At 32.9% G+C, this 21,569-nt stretch overlaps 2 protein-coding genes and 1 long non-coding RNA gene across 3 annotated transcripts; 2 read left to right on the forward strand and 1 right to left on the reverse strand.

Moving 5' to 3' along the window:
• Nucleotides 1-816: 816 nt before the first annotated feature.
• On the forward strand, nt 817-7,897 carry LOC105334473 (high affinity cationic amino acid transporter 1). The gene is made up of 15 exons (XM_034443445.2): nt 817-2,095; nt 2,185-2,332; nt 2,724-2,843; nt 3,321-3,449; nt 3,536-3,691; nt 3,798-3,937; nt 4,186-4,309; nt 4,665-4,887; nt 4,992-5,131; nt 5,214-5,316; nt 5,463-5,504; nt 5,710-5,831; nt 5,940-6,106; nt 6,331-6,439; nt 6,697-7,897. Exons 1-15 carry the CDS (start codon nt 2,054-2,056, stop codon nt 6,855-6,857), a joined length of 1,926 nt encoding a protein of 641 aa, XP_034299336.2. The 5' UTR covers nt 817-2,053; the 3' UTR covers nt 6,858-7,897.
• A 5,781-nt stretch (nt 7,898-13,678) lies between these two features.
• Nucleotides 13,679-20,961, forward strand: LOC117680571 (high affinity cationic amino acid transporter 1). Its single transcript, XM_066079845.1, has 14 exons — nt 13,679-13,813; nt 14,181-14,300; nt 14,554-14,682; nt 14,783-14,938; nt 15,062-15,201; nt 15,377-15,500; nt 15,861-16,083; nt 16,189-16,328; nt 16,411-16,513; nt 16,652-16,693; nt 16,893-17,014; nt 17,124-17,290; nt 17,497-17,605; nt 19,101-20,961. Exons 1-14 carry the CDS (start codon nt 13,705-13,707, stop codon nt 19,220-19,222), a joined length of 1,806 nt encoding a protein of 601 aa, XP_065935917.1. The 5' UTR covers nt 13,679-13,704; the 3' UTR covers nt 19,223-20,961.
• On the reverse strand, nt 14,220-18,620 carry LOC136273983 (uncharacterized). Its single transcript, XR_010712226.1, has 4 exons — nt 17,920-18,620; nt 16,975-17,668; nt 14,500-16,332; nt 14,220-14,348 (listed from the first exon to the last, which is right to left on the reverse strand). It is a non-coding gene; the product is annotated as an uncharacterized lncRNA (long non-coding RNA).
• Nucleotides 20,962-21,569: the final 608 nt, after the last annotated feature.

Here is a 21,569-nt window from a genome sequence, read left to right on the forward strand (position 1 = left end):
TTCTATTTATAAAATTGTTTGCTATAGACAGGAAGTTAATTGTTATCTCTAACGTAACGTTAACAAGTAAAAATCTTACGTATTTACTATGAGTAAATAATATTTAATGATTCTCTGTATAATGTTTGAGTTAAATTCTTGTTTTGCGTTTGGCAAAGCGTTGAATTTCCTTTTGATAAGAGTAGAAGGTTAATTCAAATCATTTCCCGCGCATTTGTCAGTACCAATCATGTGATTCTCACGTGATAATTACGTGTCAAAAATGGCAGACAACACAGAAAGTTAGGTAAAACATGTCAATATGTCAATAGGTTAAAATATACTCATATACCTATTTATGTGTTAAAATGTTTGAGGAGAGAGAGAGAGAGAGAGAGAGAGAGAGAGAGTTATACATATTTATTTGTAGTCTTTCTCTTCATAGTAATTGAATGTACATGTAGCATAATGTTATCAGTCTTGGTTATGTCTGTGAAGTGTAAGCATGCACTTATCATATGTTATGCAGTATGACACAGGTGCTTTTTTGGTGATATCTAATCATGTGATACAATGATATACATGTACATGTTCACATTTAGGACATGCAACTATTTGAATTAAGAAATCTGCTTTTCTTGGATATTGTATGTGAAGACAGGTAAGTATCATATATACTACTTGTGTAGTTACCAACCATTATATAATTTAAATGACAAAAAATTTATAATTCGATCTCCATAAATTGTTATGGTCCCAGGATTTTGGCATTAAAAAGTATTTTGATATTAAAATTTAGTGATATCAGATGCTTGTTTTTAAATTAATGTTCATATAAATGATTCATTTTTCTGGAAGAATTGTTTCTAAAAATTTGTTGCATCACTCATTCGATTTTTAAATTATTACATGTCACAGCTAATTTTTTTTTTTACAATATTATATAGAAATGTAACATATGTCATATTTATGAAGTTGTCATCTCCCCAGTCAACTAAGAGGTCGATTAACGATGCTTGTTTTAAAAAAAAAAAATTTTTGTTAGCTATGCAAAGTAACTTTCTAAAATCCCAAATCATTGGAATGTATACAAATATTTGGCCTAAATTTGAAAACAAAATTGTACTTAGATTAATGATTTTGTAGGTTGAGTAAGTTTTATTCATTTGTCTTACAATTAAATTTGATCAAATCACAGTTATTGTACAAAACCAGAATTCATACAATGCAGTCCCTTGTTGACTTGCAGTAAACTTATTTTATGAATTTGTGTAAAGTGATCTCCCATTCAATTCTACAGAGATTTTAATGACAGTGCACATGTAGATAAAGTCAACCATGTAAATAAGAGTAAAAAAACTGGCAACAAAATTTCCTGATGAATATTCTCTCAGAGTTGCCAAAAAGCAATTACTGTGATTGATTGATAATATTCTATTTACAGCTACAATATATGGATGAACGATTGTTGAAACCCCTTCTTTTATACATTAAACAACTCCTACATATTCACCTCATTTCCAAGATCTCATTTCTCAGGATTTCCCTTGCAAATTTGTAAAGATTCTGGTCAGAGTTGAAAAATTCTTAATATTGCAATGCCAAGAAAATGTGTCTCCTATTGGAAATGCTGATTGATGTCTGGAAATGATATTTGATTATTATTTACTATTTAGGACATGTATTTTGTACATGAACAGGACTCATGTACCGGTAATAGTTCAAAATTTAGAACTGTGACATTAAAAATGTTAAAATTAATAGACTTTGGTGCCATTAATGCCTCTTACCGCTCTGCATTTTAAATAAAGGATAACTATCATACATAGATAGATGCTGTACAGTGAATTCTTTTTTTGTTTGCACACAACTGATTCGTTATCCATTTAACAATATGTGCAGTATTGTATACAAATCTTCAAAAATTTCAACATGGCACCAACTTTGTTATTTTATAATTGTTGATTTAGAATATGATTCATTTTTTTTGTTTTAAAGAACAAACAGCATAGTTACTCATTGGGTTACCAGTTTGTTGTCAAATAAGAAAGAAAAGTTCAAAAGCAAAGAAACGATGCACATACATGTATTTGATATTACATACTTTCTATCAAATGTAAGTTAAGATGTGGTTTATGTGAATAATAATTAAGATCAATTAGTTTTTGGGTTTTTTTTTATTTTCATCTAGATTATTATTTATAGACAAATGGTACCCTAGTTAGCTTTGGATTCATAAAAGTGATGTCAAGTTTCTGTCGCAAACTAGTTCGGAAAAAGTATGTGGATCCCTCCAGTATCACAGACACCAAGTTATCCAGATGTTTGACCACATTAGATTTAACTGCCCTAGGTATGTACACTAATGGTATTTTATCTGCATTATTATTGAATTTCTACTTCCTGTAACAGTACATGTATATCTTTAAATGAAGTGATAAGCAAACTGGGCAATATAAACACAAGGGTTAGAGAATTTCTGATAGATGCAGATTGGCATCATCCATAAATTTGTCCAATTTCGTTGTTTGTTTTCCATGATCAGCTTTAAACATTTTAAATCATTACATGATGAATTGAGTAATATTTATGTAACCTTGAATTTAAAAAAAAACTTTTGAGTTGTATGTACATGAGTTGAACATTGATCTTAAATATTCCCTACATTTTTCTGAGTTTTACATATTGAGATTTAAATGTCATCAACTTTTTCCTATCTAAATAGTAATAACTGTATTTTGCAGGGATAGGGAGTACCCTGGGAGCTGGGATCTATGTTGTGGCTGGTCAGGTAGCCAAAGACACAGCGGGCCCAGCTGTCATCCTGTCCTTCCTTATAGCAGCTTTAGCCTCGGTGTTAGCAGGTATTGCGCAATCAGGGCTGTTACATAACTGTAATCAGCTGACTTGATCTGTATTAATTTGATGGAGTTTATTTTATGTGGAATTATGAAATGAGGATGGAGAGATTTATCATAAGAGTAAATCTGTTGTAATTCATTTATAATTTTGATGGGATTAGTTTGGTAATTCAGGTTAATGCATTTTACAAACATTGTACACTTAAATAAGCTTACCTGTTAATCAAATGGCCCTTTTAACGCACATGAACCAGTAGTAACTACTGAGGGGTTTATGAAGTATCTGTTCTATAATTATAAATGTATGTCATGACTTATTCTCAAGAAATTATTACAATTCATTAACTATTATCACATAAACTTTCCTCTTCAAAGTTTGACTCATAAAAAATGGAACATTATTCTTAATGGAATATGTTGATTGCTATGCTTACAAAATGCCATGACACCATCTGATTACCATCACTTGTGATTTTAAAGGTCTATGCTATGCCGAGTTTGGAGCCAGGGTCCCTAAGACAGGGTCAGCCTATGTGTACAGTTACGTCACAGTCGGAGAGTTCATGGCCTTTGTCATTGGGTGGAACCTGATCCTGGAGTATGTGATAGGTAAGTCAGAACAGGAAAAATAAAAAAAAAAACATGCTCTTTTATGGGATCTAGTTTTGTAATGTTGTAATTTTTTGTTTTTTCAGGGACGGCTAGCGTAGCTCGAGCATGGAGCTCGTACTTTGACTCACTGATCCATAAATCCATCCAAACCTTCTTCAGGGACAACATGCCCATGAGCATTGGGGGTCTATCTCCTTATCCAGATTTCTTTGCTTTTGGCATCACCCTCCTACTCACATGTATATTATTTATCAGTAAAACTTTTGTTATTGAATTAGTCTCTCTGATAACTTATGGATTTTTTAAAATATTTTTTATCTCTAAAACTCTATTATTAATTTGCAGGTATACTAACTTTAGGAGTGAAAGAATCCTCAAGGTTTAACAACATTTTCACAGGAGTGAACCTTCTGGTGGTGTTGTATGTTGTCATTTGTGGATTCATTAAGGCAGACCTGAGTAATTGGTCTCTACCTAAACCTCCGGTTTGTTGTTTTTAAAAAAAATCACAATATTATAATCCTTTGATATGCATTGAAATGTTTAGAAATCAAGTTTTTGGCAAAAATAAGATTATGATGTGTGGTAATTCTCGCTACGTAGAATTAAAGAAAAAAGTGATTCTAAAGTATATTACGATAGTAAGTAATTCAGAGTGGCAACAATAAGGAAATTTAGATTTTATATGTAAACCTTTTGCTTCTTGCAGTAGTATTTGCTTTTTGTCTGACAGCTGAACTCTACAACTGACAAAGCAGGAGATGGTGGATTTCTCCCATTTGGTTTTTCGGGAGTGATGTCGGGAGCAGCTACTTGTTTCTATGCTTTTGTGGGATTTGACTGTATAGCTACTACAGGTTAGAAAAAGATAAGAAAGTGATGTTTACATTTCCTCACTGCATGCAGCTGTGACAGCTTTCCTGGTAACATACATTTGCTGTAATCAGCCACTTTCTTGATACACATGCACTTCATTTACAGGTACCCGGTACATGTTGTTGTCATAAATCTGTTTTCAGCAACTTTCAGAATAATTTCATGGTATTCAGAAGCAGAAACTTCGACAATTAAAAGGCTATTTTGTTTCATCTAATTGTATAGTAAGCATTTCACTTATTTTGTCGCTGCAACAACCTTATATATAATAAAACAGTATGTTATCGCAAATCTTATCATCAAATCATTGCCTCTTTGAATCGTGTGTTTTAATAGGTGAAGAAGTCAAGAACCCACAGAAAGCCATCCCCATCAGCATTGTCCTGTCTCTATTTGGGTGTTTCCTGGCCTACTTTGGAGTATCGGCAGCCATTACTCTGATGAGTCCGTACTACCTCCTAGACCATGATGCTCCTCTCCCCGAGGTCTTCTCTAAAGTGGGCTGGGACGTGGCTCGATATATCATAGCTGTGGGGGCAGTGTGTGGTCTCTCCACCAGGTAGGGAGGGCTCTTGATCTTGTTTTCTATTTGGAAATTAAAAAAAAAATTAATCCATTATTTTTAAAAATAATGACAATGGATTAGGATATTTTTTTCTTCAGTCTCCTTGGTGCCATGTTTCCATTGCCCCGAGTCATCTATGCAATGGCCAGTGATGGTCTACTCTTTCAGTTTCTTGGCACTGTTAGTGAGAGGTTTAAAACACCTGTGGCAGGCACGCTTCTGTCTGGACTGTTTGCAGGTGACTGAAGTTTAATGAAAAAAGGAAATTTGTTTGAATCAAATAAGGAAGAATATTTTTCTAACTTTTTTTTTTAAAACAGGGTTCATGGCAATGATGTTTGACCTTAAAGAGCTAGTGGACATGATGTCCATAGGAACCTTGTTAGCGTATACTCTTGTAGCTGTTAGTGTTTTATTGTTAAGGTAAATATGTTTGACTACCGTAATTAAAATTATTCTAAAACTAGGAAAAGCAATTCATTTTTCCACTTCATTTTCAAATTTAGCTGTTTATCATTACCTGGTATGTACCCATTAAGGAGTTTAAAAAGCCTGGTTTACATTTGCAGGTACAGAGTGAATTCCTTTAACCAATACAGGGCAGATGACCGGTGAGACAACAATGTTTCTAAATGTATCCAAATTAATTCAGCATCCTAAATGCCTGGGACTTTTCTTAGACCTTTGAATATTTTATTGATAAACATTAGAAATTCTTTGTTGTTTACATATATTCAACTTACTTGTAAATGAAATTTTTCACATTTTTCGTACTTATGTTCTTATTGTCTAATTATTTGTTGCATGTTTTTCCAGAGATTCATTGATATTAAATGACACCAGTTCAATCGGATATTTACAACAAATGTTCAACCATAAACTTCGCACTCCTACTCACCTGTCAGAAACTGTCTCATTTTGGAATATCACTATTATATGTAAGTATCCTTATAAAATTGGATAGGTGCATGGAGATGAAATAATATTTACTGATAACAATTGTTAAGTGACTGAAATTACTTAACACTAATTTAATTTCCTTTCAGGTGTGTTGATCATTGCCGAGTCTTTAATACTCATTTTTCTTGAGGACTTCATTTCATCTGGTGTTTGGTGGTCCATAGCACTAGTTAGTGTTGTTGGTCTCCTCATATTCATTCTTGTTTATTCAACATGGCTACAACCCCAAAATCAGGATTTAGTCAACTTTAAGGTAAGTTTGAAAACCTAATCTCAACTCTTCCAGTTGATGCATGTGAATTGGGCACCAAGATGTGAAGCAAAATCTGAACATGCAACTTGACTGCACATTGGCTTACATTTATGTGGTACAGCTGTGCCAACTAATGTTGAAGGGAATGTTTGCAACTATAGTTTTTAATTTTGAAGTACATGTGTTTTACAACATCTGATGATATGTTTTTCATTTTGATACAGGTGCCTCTTCTTCCAATCCTACCTGTGATCAGTGTCTTTGTTAACGTTTATCTAATGCTCAAACTGTCGTCTGCCACTTGGATCAGGTTTGGAGTTTGGATGTTTTTGGGTAGGTGACATGGAATCAGAATCCCTCATCCTTTCACATTTCAATATCATAGTTCTTGTTGAGCTGCAAACAGTAAAAACTGAAATATTTGCTATTCCTTTTTTTTTTTATTCCTATGCACAGCTGATTCACAAAGCCTTTACATTAACAATATTTCACACAAGAAATGCAAATGCAATGCCTTTCTCTTGCAATGATCAAGTTTGACCTCAGCATTTGCACTTTAACCTATGACCTATTATTTTCCTTCCTTCCAGGCTTTTTAATCTATTTCTCATACAGTCTCCACCACAGTGTTGAATCTCAGTACGACGAACACATTCCTCTCTCTCCGCGATCAGACCAAGACGAGAGCAGCGATGACAATATCTTTAGTGAAGATGAAGAAAGTGACCATGTTTTATGGAACAGAAAATAGATCTTAGCCCTTCAGAAATTCCTTCATAGAAATTTCATGCTTTAATATCTCTTTCTATTGATGGTGCCTTTAAATGCAGCAAGTGATTTACAGAGTTATTTTACAAGAGATTATTTAAATTATGAAGAGTATTTTTAATAGATTTTTGCTCTGTCAATTTCCAGGGTTCATTATCTACTTTGCCTATGGAGTTTGGTTCAGTCTCGTAAATAAAACGCTGCCAAATTTCACAATTGTGTACGAAAGAGAGGACGAACAGGTGGAAACACGCCCTCTCCTCAAATAGAGCATGCAGTTTTAAAACAAGAATTTTCTTGAATAAATCAATCATGTGTGATCGGATCAAAGCATCAAGGTTTTAAAAAAGAATTCCATATAATTTTATTATTTGTTAAAGGTGATATTATATATTGTCATTGTTGTATAAATGTGATGAAAGTGATATTAAATGTGGATGGTGGATTTAAATGTAAACTTTATTTATGGAGTCAATCATGGATGTCAAATACTAGTCTTGTTGATAGACATTTTAGTCACAAGGGAGAGAGAACACAGTTAGAAACTCACAACAGTCGGTGCCTTGCACCTGGCAGGTTGCTTGGGTACTGGGGAGTCAACTATCATAGTGTTGTAGACAATTAGATTATTTGTAGTTGACAGCATTTTTTATGCATAGTCATGATTATAATGTTTACATTAGATGTAAATATACATGCATGACTACCTATAAATCAAGTCAGTTTACGGAAAACTTCTCTAAGAAAGTGGTGACTGTCCATTGTAAAAAGAATAAGTAAGTGATTATACCAACTGTTCTTAAATGTTATGTTTCTTTTAAATATCATCTTTTAATGTATATTAACCAAATTATCCGTTTTAAGGGCTATAATGGGTTCATAATTGAAACTAATAAAACTGAAATAATTAAATGCATTCCAAAATCTTCAAATAGTATCATGATTGCTGTCCAACCATATTCTTGTCAATGTGATTAAAAAAAGAAAACAATCATTTCAAACAAAACATTTAAATGTATGGCCCACTAATACATATGAATGTTATTTTGTTTCAATGAAGATTGCATCGGACATTTCCATGAAAATAACAGATGATACTGTTACATGAAAGTTGTACCTTTCAATTTTCTAAGAATTCAAATATCATAAAATAGTGTTTTATTTTTTGTTCTAATGGATATGCCATTTTGTTCATTGTCTGTTTCCTTTTGTCTTCGTTTGTCATCGTCTGTTAACAATTTTACATTAATTTTTAACTTCTTGAAAACTATTAAATACCAATTGTTACTATTTTTTGGTTTGAAGCATCGGTATCTAAATTGTGTTTATGACCTTACTACCCCCAGGATCACAAAGGCAGGGCCAAAGAAAGCCAAATTTTCAAAAATCTTCTTTACTCCAGTAAAACTACAAATGCGTGGATATGAAGAAAATAAAGCCCTCTACCAAAATTGTGAAAATCATGACACCTAGGTAAGGGGTTCAGACTCTATGGTGGGGCCAATATGGCCATATAGTAAAAATGTATTTACTCATAGACAATCTTCATCTCTACTCCCATATACGGTATATTTATTTGAAAAAAAAAAACTAAATGCATATTTATGATGTTCAGGGGTTTAGGCCCCAAGGCCATAGGGCAGGCCAATATGGACATGCATAAAGTGAAAATGCATTAGTAATATTAGAACTTACATCTTAGAAATATTTCTTATTTACTTCCACAGTAGGTGGAGATAAATAAACTAATTGCATTGCTATTATGTCCATGTATTCGGAATTTCACTGCCCATGCGACAGAGGTTCAGACTTTTTCTTTTACATTTGGGGGGGGGGGGGGGTAAAGCCATAATAGTGAAACTACATATTGTGTATGGTTATTGCGTCAATACGAAACGATTATGTACCTACTAGAGTTAATAAACTATTTTTTGTCAGTCTGTGATGTATGTACTTATCATGTTCCTATGTTATGTTATTAATATGTAAACCTTTGAGACGATTGTCTTACGAAAATAAAGAACTTGAACATATATTTGTTTAGGTCACTGGGTCACTAGGGTGGCTGACCTATTGTCGTTGGTCGTGCGTCGTCCATTACCAATTTTACATTTTAACATCTTGAAAGCTACAAGGACTTAGGTAAATTGTCACTTGGCCATGTTTAATAAAAAAATATATTTTTTTTAAGAATCTAATTTCATTTCCTTTGCAGTGTGTATGCTATAGTAGCAATAAACTGTATGCATGTTGTGTGCATTATAAATGAAACTGTGAATATAATAAGATTGATCATTAAAGGCCTGCATGTCTTTTTTTTTTTTTTTACCAAAAGTTTATTGTCTGTGGCCCCTGGAACTAGGGTATTCAACCAACCCTTACCCCCTTAATAAATCTTATGTTTGCAAACACCGGGGGTAACAGTCAGAGGAGTCTCGGATTAGGGTTTAGACAAAATGAAGCTTAAAATGCTAAAAATGCAAACATGAGACTCCATGACAGGTCCATCTAAAGGCTTTGATACCCCGGCAGACATCTTGTTTTGTAATTTTGATTATCATAATGCAATACTTAATTATTCAATAAGCGTTAAAAATCAAGTGTATATGTGTTATGACAATGTTAATATATGTAGAAGTTGACACACTGTTCGTTTTAGTCTGGAGAAAGGTTTTTTTTTTCATGTTCTTACTCACCAGTTCAAACGAACATAAATTATTTATAAATTAAAAACTCAAACACATATTCTATTCAATTTATTATCCTTGAGCTTTACAACTCATCGGAATACAAATTATAATACATATAAAATTATATACAAATGTGCAATGTGCAGTAAGTGAGTGGACATACCGGTATTAAGACAATATAATCATGTAAATATCTTAAAATATGAATGGACATAAATGTATGATAAGTAGCTTAAACTGTAGTATTATTACAATGCTGTGCTCTCATTTTGAAAGCGCTAGACAAATATTTTCTTATATAGATTATTGAGTTCCTTTGTATTGTTAACACTTAAAAGTTTAGCTAGCTTGAAAACACTTGTGTTTTTTTTTGTAATAAAAACTCTTTATATATTTCCTTCGTAATTAAGCATAAAAAGGACATATGAGTATAAAGTGGAACTCATCATCTAAATCTTTTTTATTACAATGATTGCAAAATCTTTCATTTCTTGGTACCTTGTTGTGTCGACCTTTTTCAATATTTTAAGAGTGTGATGAAGTTCGAAAAATTTATAAATTTTTTTGAAATATATTTAATCGGTCTCCTAAGATAAGTTTGCAAACAAAAATTATCCACAATGTGTTGATATAACATACTCTTCGGAGATGTCGAAAAAGATGACATCAAACTTTGTTTATAAATATCTAATATATCTTGTATGTTTTACATTGATTTGAACAAGTTTCGTCAAACAAATATTTTAGACCCATGCTAGACAACTCGCTTTGTATGGAAACCATCCAGTTATCGTTATTGACAAGCATGCTTTCGTATGCCTCCTTCACGATAATGTTATGTGTATTTTTAATTTTTAACCAGTATTTGAAAATTCGTAGCTTTCTTCTAATATACAAAGGTTATCTACCCAGTTCATAATAAACTAAATTATTTGTAGTTTTTTTGTTGACCCCAAGAATTCTCTTACAAAAATTGAGACGTACCTTTTCTATATCGGGTGCTTTGTGGAAACCCCAAATTTCACAGGCATACGAAAGAATACTATGTACATACGTATCAAATACAGAACATTGAGTTTTAACATTAAAAGAATAATTTTTCATAGTGTTTGACATTGCAAAAAGTGCTTTTCGTCCTTGATCTGCTACATATTTGTGTGTTTGTAAAAATTTTCCATTGAAGTTAAATAACATACCAAGATACTTAAAAGTATTCACAACTTCTAGTTTTTGTTCATTGTATGACCAGCTTTCAGCTCATATGTAGGAACTGCTTCGCCTGCGTCTGTGCAACAGACTTCATTTTAAATCAAAAATTTTACCAACTAACGCGGGTTATGTATTTTTTCTGCAATGTCGCTACCTTCATATCCCAAATAAATCACCAAAGAAAGCATTTTATTGTTTAAATGAGTCAAGTATGGTACAATAAAACAATGTTGTATTATGAATTTAACTCGGGCTAGGTTACGTACTATCCACGCGAATTTACCTAGTGATTTGTTAAAGGCGACCTCACTGTGATGTTACCAGTCTTGGTTATGTCTGTGAAGTGTCAGCGTGCACTTATCATGTGTTATGTGTCACGGAGGTGCCCGGCAATTCTTTTTAATTACACATATTTGAAAGACGGCTTAAAACTATTTACACGTTTATTCACATTATTCCAAGGAATAGTCACATTACATACTATGTTTAATCCATGTGCACTTCTAAATCTCCAACTCTATTCCATACTCTTTTAAATTCTACTCTAATCCCCCCTTGATTCTAAAGCTCATCATATATATACTATTAGGCTCCAACTGATGATTATCTTAAATCATTAGTTCCAATCTATTAATTAATTAGCTCCATTTCTACATCTATCTCTATAAAATTCTAATCATCTTGTCTAAACTACAACTTGACATTGGCTCCCAATTCTACAAACAATAGCTCCCATAGCTCCAATAATTAAAAGCCCATAAAACTTGACCACTCTAGACATTGCTCCATTCTTAATCACCCAAACACAGCTTCATCTGTCTGAACAGCGTATTCTCAAATCTGTAACTCTATATAGATCACTAGAACTAATGCACTAAAATTTACCACTCATGATATGCAATATGACACATGTGATGTTTGTGTGATACCTAATCATGTGATACTATATATGACATACATGTTCAGATTTAGGACATGCATTACTATTTAAATGGACTAAGAAATCTGCTTTTCTTGGATATTGTATGTGAAGACGGGTAAGTATCATATATACTAATTGTGTAGTTACCAACTGTTATATAAGTTAAATGACAAACAATTTGTAATTCTCTGTAAATTGTTATGGTTACAGGATTTTTACATTAAAAAGTAATTTTATATTAAAATTGTATCAGATGCTTGTTTTTAAATTTCAATATGTTCATAAAAATAATCCATTGTTCTAAAAGAATTGCTTCTAAAAAAATTGGTGCATCACTCTTTCAAATTAATTATTACTTGTCACAGCTATTATTTTTTTTTACAATATTATATAGAAATGTAACATATTCAATTTGTCATCTCCCTCAACTACAGGTCAATTTAAATTACTTTAAATTTATACATAAATTTAAGTTATAAAAAAAAATTTGAGCTACCCACACAAACTTTTTAAAATCCCAAATTATTGTAAACTAACACCAAATATTTGTCTTAAATTTAAAACAAGACAGTACTTAGATTATTGTAGGTTGAGTAAGTTTTATTCATTTTTCTTACAATTATGGTAAATTTGATCAAATCACAAGTTGCTGTACAAAACCAGAATTCATACAATACAGTCCTTGTTTGCTAGCTCTCAGTAAACTTATTTTAGGAATTTGTGTGAAGTGATCTTCCATTGTATTCTACCCAGATTATGACAGTGCTCATGTAGATAAAGTCAACCATGTAAATAAGAGTAAAAAAAGAGTTGCCAAAAAGCAATTACTGTGATTGAATTTACATTTTCAACTGTTTTTGTCTACATTTAATTTAACGAATCAATTTTGAACCCAGTAACTTCATAAAACTTAAGTGACACAAAATGGGCGTGTCTTACAGCATAACCGAGAAACTGTATTGGCTGCGTCGCGTAGTAATACAAAGCATGTGCTACATAAAAAATAGTGGTGTTAAAATGATGTTGTTTTAAAGTGTACAAATTGGAAATAATATAAATATAAGTAATAAGGAATCATTCTTTGAATATTTTGAGGTGATAATTTCGGTCGTGGTCAAATCTATCATAAAGCCCTTGGGGCTTTGTTGGATTTGACCATGCCCCGACTGAAATTATCACCTCATAATATTCAAAGAACGATTCCTTATTCCTTAACTATTAACAGTTACAATGTATGGATGAACAATTGTGGAAACCCGTTCATTTAATATACATTAAACAACTTCTACAAATTCACCTAATTTCCAAGATCCCAATTCTCAGGATTTCCTTTGCGAATATGTAAAGATTCTGGTCGGAGTTGTAAAATTCCTTATATTGCAAGCCACAAATTTATGTGTCTCCTATCGGAAACGCTGATGTCTGGAAATGATATTTGATTATGATTGACTATTTAGGACATTTCATGTATTTTGTTCATGAACAGGACTCATGTAATAGTTCAAAATCTAGAACTGTGACATTCAAAATGTTAAAATTAACATTGACCTTGGTGCCATTAATGCCTCTTACAGCTCTACATTTTAGATAAAGGATAACTATCATACATAGATCAGTGAATTTTTTGTGTGTGTACACAACTGATTCATTTATATCCATTTAACAGGATGTGCAGTAATGTATACAAATTTGCAAAAATGTCAACAATGGCACCAACTTTGTTATTTTATAATTGTTGATTTAGAATATGATTCATCTTTTTTTTCTTAATGAATAAACAGCATAGGTACCCATTGAGTTACCATTATGTTGACAAATAATGTAGAAAAGTTCAAAAGCAAAGAAACAATGCACATACATGTATTTGATATATTACTTTCTATCAGATGTAAGTTAAGATGTAGTTTATGTGAATAATAATTAAGATCAAATGTGTTTTGTTTTTTTTTCATCTAGATTATTATTTATAGACAAATGGTACCCTAGTTAGCTTTGGATTCATAAAAGTGATGTCAAGTTTCCTTCGCAAACTAGTGCGGAAAAAGTATGTGGATCCCTTCAATATCTCAGACACCAAGTTATCCAGATGTTTGACCACATTAGATTTAACTGCCCTAGGTATGTACACTAATGGTATTTTTCTTCTGCATTATTGAATGTCTACTTCCTGTAACAATACATGTATATCTTTAAATGAAGTGATAAACAAACTGGGCAATATAAACACAAGGGTTAGAGAATTTCTGATAGATGCAGATTGGCATCATCCATAAATTTGTCCATTTTCGTTGTTTGTTTTCCACGATCAGCTCCAAACATTAAATCATTACATGGTAAATTGAGTAATACTTATGTAACCTTGAATAAAAAAACAACTTTTGAGTTGTATTATACATGAGCTGAACATTTTTCTGAGTTTTACATATTGAGAACTGAATGTCATCTACTTTTTCCTAATCTAAATATTAATTACTGTATTTTGCAGGGATAGGGAGTACCCTGGGAGCTGGGATCTATGTTGTGGCTGGTCAGGTAGCCAAAGACACAGCGGGCCCAGCTGTCATCCTGTCCTTCCTTATAGCAGCTTTAGCCTCGGTGTTAGCAGGTATTGCGCAATCAGGGCTGTTGCATAACTGTAATCAGCTGACTTGATCTGTATTAATTTGATAAAGTTTATTTTATGTGGGATTATGAAATGAGGATGGAGAGATTTATCATGATGTCCTAATTCATTTGTAATTTTGTGGAGATTAGTATGGTAATTCGGGCCAATGCATTATACAAATATTGTACACTTAGTTTACCTGTTAATCAAATGGTCCTTTAAATGCTGATTGCCATCACTTGTGATTTTAAAGGTTTATGCTATGCTGAGTTTGGAGCCAGGGTCCCTAAGACAGGGTCAGCCTATGTGTACAGTTATGTCACAGTCGGAGAGTTCATGGCCTTTGTCATTGGGTGGAACCTGATCCTGGAGTATGTGATAGGTAAGTCAGAACAGGAAAATTAAAAAAAAAGCATGCCCTTGTCAAATCATTCTATTATGATATCTAGTTTTGTAAAATCTTGTAATTTTTTGTTTTTCAGGGACGGCTAGCGTAGCTCGTGCATGGAGCTCGTACTTTGATTCACTGATCCATAAATCCATCCAAACCTTCTTCAGGGACAACATGCCCATGAGTATTGGGGGTCTATCTCCTTATCCAGATTTCTTTGCTTTTGGCATCACCCTCCTACTCACATGTATGTAATTTATCTGTAAAACTTTTGTTTTTGAAAAGATGGCAGTCTTATTGAATTAATCTCTCTGATAACTTATGGATCTTGTTATATTTTTATCTGTAAAACTCTATTATTAACTTGCAGGTATACTAACTTTAGGAGTGAAAGAATCCTCAAGGTTTAACAACATTTTCACAGGAGTGAACCTTCTGGTGGTGTTGTATGTTGTCATTTGTGGATTCATTAAGGCAGACCTGAGTAATTGGTCTCTACCTAAACCTGCGGTTTGTTGTTTTTTTTTTTTAATCACAATATGGTAATCCTTTGATATGCATTGAAAAGTGATTCTAAAGTATATTACGATAGTAAGTAATTCAGAGTGGCAACACTAAGGAAATTCAGATTTCATATGTAAATCTTTTTCGCTTCTTGCAATAGTATATGCTTTTTGTCTGACAGCTGAACTCTACAACTGACAAAGCAGGAGATGGTGGATTTCTCCCATTTGGTTTTTCGGGAGTGATGTCGGGAGCAGCTACTTGTTTCTATGCTTTTGTGGGATTTGACTGTATCGCTACTACAGGTTAGAAAAAGATAAGAAAGTGATGTTTACATTTCCCCACTGCATGCAGCTGTGACAGCTTTCCTAGTACATGTGTTTGCTTTATTCAGTCACTTTCTTGATACACATGCACCTTATTTACTGGTACATTTTGGTACATGTTCTTATAAATCTGTTTTCAGCGACTTTGAAAATAATTTTCATGCTATTCAGACACAGAAATTCTGACAATTTAAAAGTTTATTTTGTTTCATCTAATGGTATAAAAAGAATTACACTTATTTTGTCGCTGCAACAACCTTATATATAACAAGACAGTATGTTGTCGCAAATCTTATCATCAAATCATTGCCTCTTTGAATCGTTAGTATGTTTTAACAGGGGAGGAAGTCAAGAACCCACAGAAAGCCATCCCCATCAGCATTGTCCTGTCTCTATTTGGGTGTTTCCTGGCCTACTTTGGAGTATCGGCAGCCATTACTCTGATGAGTCCGTACTACCTCCTAGACCATGATGCTCCCCTCCCCGAGGTCTTCTCTCAAGTGGGCTGGGACGTGGCCCGATATATCATAGCTGTGGGGGCAGTATGTGGTCTCTCCACCAGGTAAAATCTCAGGAAGGGCTCAAGACCTTGTTTTCTATTCAGAAATTGAAAAGATTTACTCCATTATTTAAAACAAATGATGACAAAGGATTATAATTGTTTCAGTCTCCTTGGTGCCATGTTTCCATTGCCCCGAGTCATCTATGCAATGGCCAGTGATGGTCTACTCTTTCAGTTTCTTGGCACTGTTAGTGAGAGGTTTAAAACACCTGTGGCAGGCACGCTTCTGTCTGGACTGTTTGCAGGTGACTGAAGTTTAATGAAAAAAGGAAATTTGTTTGAATCAAATAAGGAAGAATATTTTTCTAACTTTTTTTTTTAAAACAGGGTTCATGGCAATGATGTTTGACCTTAAAGAGCTAGTGGACATGATGTCCATAGGAACCTTGCTAGCATATACTCTTGTAGCTGTTAGTGTTTTATTGTTAAGGTAAATATGTCTGATCATTTAGAATTAATCTAAGATTAGGTAAAGCAATTCATTTTTCCACTTCATTTTCAATGTTAGCTATTTATTATTATGTACCCATTGAAGGAGTTTGAAAAAAAAACTGGTTTTCATTTGCAGGTACAGAGTGAATTCCTTTAACCAATACAGGGCAGATGACGGGTGAGACAAAAAACATTAATAAATGTATCCCAAATAATTTAGCTTCCTAAATGCCAGGGACTTTGTTAGACCTTTGAATATTTTAGTGATAAACATTTGAAATTCTTTGTTGTTATACAAATATTCAACTTACCTGTAAAAGAAATTTTTCACATTTTTCATGTTCTTATGTCTAATTATTTGTTGCATGTTTTTCCAGAGATTCATTGATATTAAATGACACCAGTTCAATCGGATATTTACAACAAATGTTCAACCATAAACTTCGCACTCCTACTCACCTGTCAGAAACTGTCTCATTTTGGAATATCACCATTATATGTAAGTATCCTTATAAACTTGGATAGGTGCATGGAGATGAAATAATATTTACTGATGACAAGTGTTAAGTGATTGAAGTTAACTTAACACTAATTTAATTTCCTTTCAGGTGTGTTGAACATTGCCGAGTCTTTAATACTAATTTTTCTTGAGGACTTCATTTCATCTGGTGTTTGGTGGTCCATAGCACTAGTTAGTGTTGTTTGTCTCCTCATATTCATTCTAGTTTATTCAACATGGCTACAACCCCAAAATCAGGATTTAGTCAACTTTAAGGTAAGTTTGAAAACCAAACCTCACCACTTCCAGTTGATTCATGTGAATTGGGCACCAAGATGTGAAGCAAAATCTGAACATACAACTTGATGGTGGTATATGTGGTACAGTACTAATGTTGAAGGGAATGTTTGCAACAATAGTTTTGAATTTTGAAGTACATGTGTTTTACAACATCTGATGATATGTTTTTCATTTTGATACAGGTGCCTCTTCTTCCAATCCTACCTGTGATCAGTGTCTTTGTTAATGTTTATCTAATGCTCAAACTGTCGTCTGCCACTTGGATCAGGTTTGGAGTTTGGATGTTTTTGGGTAGGTGACATGGAATCAGAATCCTTCATCCTTTCACATTTCAATATCATAGTTCTTGTTGAGCTGCAAACAGTAAAAATTGAAATATTTGCTATTCCTTTTTTTTATTCCTATGCACAGCTGATTCACAAAGCCTTTACATTAACAATATTTCACACAAGAAATGCAAATGCAATGCCTTTCTCTTGCAATGACCAAGTTTGACCACAGGGGCATCGTATCCGCTCTACACTCTATGACATATATATAATAATACACAAGGGAAGAATCGAAAGTAGAACACGATTTGTAAACAATGTCAAAAAACAACTTACTTTACAAAAGTTACGCAAATCCTCGCACACATTGTTGCAAATGTTGTCAAAAAACACGTTCACACACAAATATTCCTAATAAACTCGGTAAAAAGCGTTTTTATCCCATTAAAACCGCTGTCTGCTGCAGAAACCCAATCTCTTCGCCCAAGAAAAGATAACTCTGTACTTTCTCTCTCTACTGTATATGTTCAGTAATGGTAGTTGAAATTTCGGCGGTAAACTCTAAAATGTCTGGGGAAATCTTAAATATTTTTTTTCTTCTCTAAAATGTTAAAGGAAAACTACGTTGGTGTTCACATAAAAAAAAAATTATATAATTTTTTTATTCAATAAGTAAAATACTCATAATTTTTTTTTTTGTCTTTGCAACCCATTAAACCTTCAAAATTAGAATTTCAGCATTGTTTTAATTGTCAATATCAAATTACTAGCCAAGTATATTTACGTTTCTACAAAAGATTAAATGATAGGAAATATATTAATTTGTTTTTAAACAATTGCATATTAAATGACGCTAATTAAAGTACATGCCAAATATATCGGAACGAATGTTAACTTATTATGCTTACGGTAGTAACATACGACGAAAATTTCCCCAGACAATTTACAGTTTACCGCCGAAATTTCTACTATCATTACTGAACATATAGAGAGAGAAAGTACAGAGTTATCTTTTCTTGGGCGAAGAGATTGGGTTTCTGCAGCAGACAGCGGTTTCAATGAGATAAAAACGCTTTTTACCGAGTTTATTAGGAATATTTGTGTGTGAACGTGTTTTTTGACAACATTTGCAACAATGTGTGCGAGGATTTGCGTAACTTTTGTAAAGTAAGTTGTTTTTTGACATTGTTTACAAATCGTGTTCTACTTTCGATTCTTCCCTTGTGTATTATTATATATATGTCATAGAGTGTAGCGCGGATACGATGCCCCTGTGATCAGACCAAGACGAGAGCAGCGATGACAATATCTTTAGTGAAGATGAAGGAAGTGACCATGTTTTATGGAACAGAAAATAGATCTTAGCCCTTCAGAAATTCCTTCATAGAAATTTCATGCTTATCTCTTTCTATTGATGGTGCCTTTAAATGCAGCAAGTGATTTACAGAGTTATTTTACAAGAGGTTATTTTAATTATGAAGAGTATTTTTATTAGATTTTTTCTCTGTCAATATCAGGGTTCATTATCTACTTTGCCTATGGAGTTTGGTTCAGTCTCGTAGATGAAACGCTGCCAAATTTCACAATTGTGAACGAAAGAGAGGACGAACAGAATGAAACACGCCCTCTCCTCAAATAGAGCATGCAGATTTAAAACAAGAATCTTCCTGAATAAATCAATTTAGTGTGATTGGATCAAAGCAGCTAGGTTTTAAAAAAGAATTCCATGAATTTTTATTATTTGTTAGCTGTGATATTATATATCGTCATTGTATTTGATGAAAATGATATTAAATGTGGATGGTGGATTTAAATGTGAACTTTATTTATGGAGTCAATCATGAAAGTTAAATACTAGTCTTGTTGATAGACATTTTAGTCACGGGGAGAGAGAACACAGTTAGAAACTCACAACAGTCGGTGCCTTGAACCTGGCAGGTTGCTTGGGTACTGGGGAGTCAACTATCATAGATTAGTGTTGTAGATAATGAGACATTAGAATTCTTAATCATATTATTGATGATTATTTGTAGTTGACAGCATTTTTTATGCATAGTCATGATTATAATGCTTACGTTAGATGTAAATACACATGCATAACTACCTATAAATCAAGTCAGTTTACGGGAAACTTCTCTAAGAAAATGGTTACTGTCCATTGTAAAAAGAATAAGTAAGTGATCATACCAACTGTTCTTAAATGTAATGTTTCTTTCAAATATCATCTTTTAATGTATATTAACCAAATTATCCGTTTCAAGGGCTATAATGGTTTCATAATTGAAACTGGTAAAATTGAAATGATTAATTGCATGCCAAAATCTTCAAATAGTGTCATGGTTCTGTCCAACCATGATACTCTTGTCAATGTGCTTTAAAAAAAAGTTGAAACAAAACATATAAATGTATGGCCTACCAATACATAATGTTATTTTGTTTCAATGATGATTGCATCTGGCATTTCAATGAAAATAATAGAAGATACATTCGTTGGCAAAACATTTTATCGGTTCATTTTACTTCTCTTTTGATACATAATCAGATCAGGTGATAACTATATTATGATATGTGTACCTTTCAATTTTCTAAGAATTCAAATATCATAAAATAGTGTTTTATTTTTTGTTCTAATGGATACTCCATTTTGTTCATTGTCTATTGCCTTTTGTCTTCGTTTGTCATCGTCTGTTAACAATTTTACATTAATTTTTAACTTCTTGAAAACTATTAAAAGACCAATTGTTACCATTTTTGGTTTGAAGCATCTAAAATATAAAGGGTATCTAAATTGTGTTTATGACCTTACGACAGGGCCAAAGAATGACAAATTTCAAAAATCTCCTTCTTTACTTCAAGGCATGTGGCAAAAAAAAATATAAATGCATGAAGTCCATAAAGCCATCTACCAATATTGTAAAATTCATGGCACCAAGGTCAGGGGTTCAATATGGCCATATAACAAAAATATATTAAATCTTCTTCTCTAATCCCATATAGTTAATGTACTATTTTTGTCAGTCTATAATGTATGTACTTATCATGTTCCTATGTTATGTTTTAATATGAAAACCGTTGAGACGATTGTCTTACGGAAATAAAGAACTTGAAAATGTATTTGATTAGGTCAATGGGTCACTAGGGTGGCTGACCTATTGTCGTTGATCAGGCGTCGTCCGTTAACAGTTTTACATTTTAACATCTTGAAAGCTACAAGGACTTAGGTAAATTGTTACTTGGTCATGTTTTATTAAAATATATATTCTTTTAAGAATCTAATTTCATTTCCTTTGCAGTGTGTTTGCTAGTAGCAATAAATTGTATGCATGTTGTGTGCATTATAAATGTAACTGTGAATATTATTAAAGACTGACCATTAAAGGCCTGCGTGTCTTTTTTTTTTACCAAAAGTTTATTGAATGTGGCCCCTGGAACTAGGGTATTCAACCAACCCTTACCCCTTTAATAAATTTTATGTTTGCAAACACCGGGGGTAACAGTCAGAGGAGTCTCGGATTAGGGTTTAGACAAAATGAAGCTTAAAATGCTAAAAATGCAAACACGAGACTCCATGACAGGTCCATCTAAAGGCTTTGAGACCCCGGCAGACCTCTTGTTTTGTAATTTTGATTATCATAATGCAATACTTAATTATTCAATAAGCGTTAAAAATCAAGTGTATATGTGTTATGACAATGTTAATATATGTAGAAGTGGACACACTTTTCGTTTTAGTCTGGACCAAGGTTTTTTTTATGATGCGAACAGACTATATTAATTAAATGCGTTTTCATGACGACGTGACTTACAAGTACTGATTCAACACACCTGCCCATCAAATATTTTTATTAATTTCAAACATTGAAGCTCGTCGACATTTGTATAAAAGAAAATGACAAATTCTTGTTTAATCTTGTGGCAGTTACAAGCGCCCTTGTGGCAATTTTGTACCCACAACCTAATCTGTTAAAATTTTAACAATACTTTTG

This window comes from Magallana gigas, chromosome 3, assembly GCF_963853765.1.
Source record: "Magallana gigas chromosome 3, xbMagGiga1.1, whole genome shotgun sequence".
NCBI classification, from domain to species: Eukaryota; Metazoa; Mollusca; class Bivalvia; order Ostreida; family Ostreidae; genus Magallana; species Magallana gigas.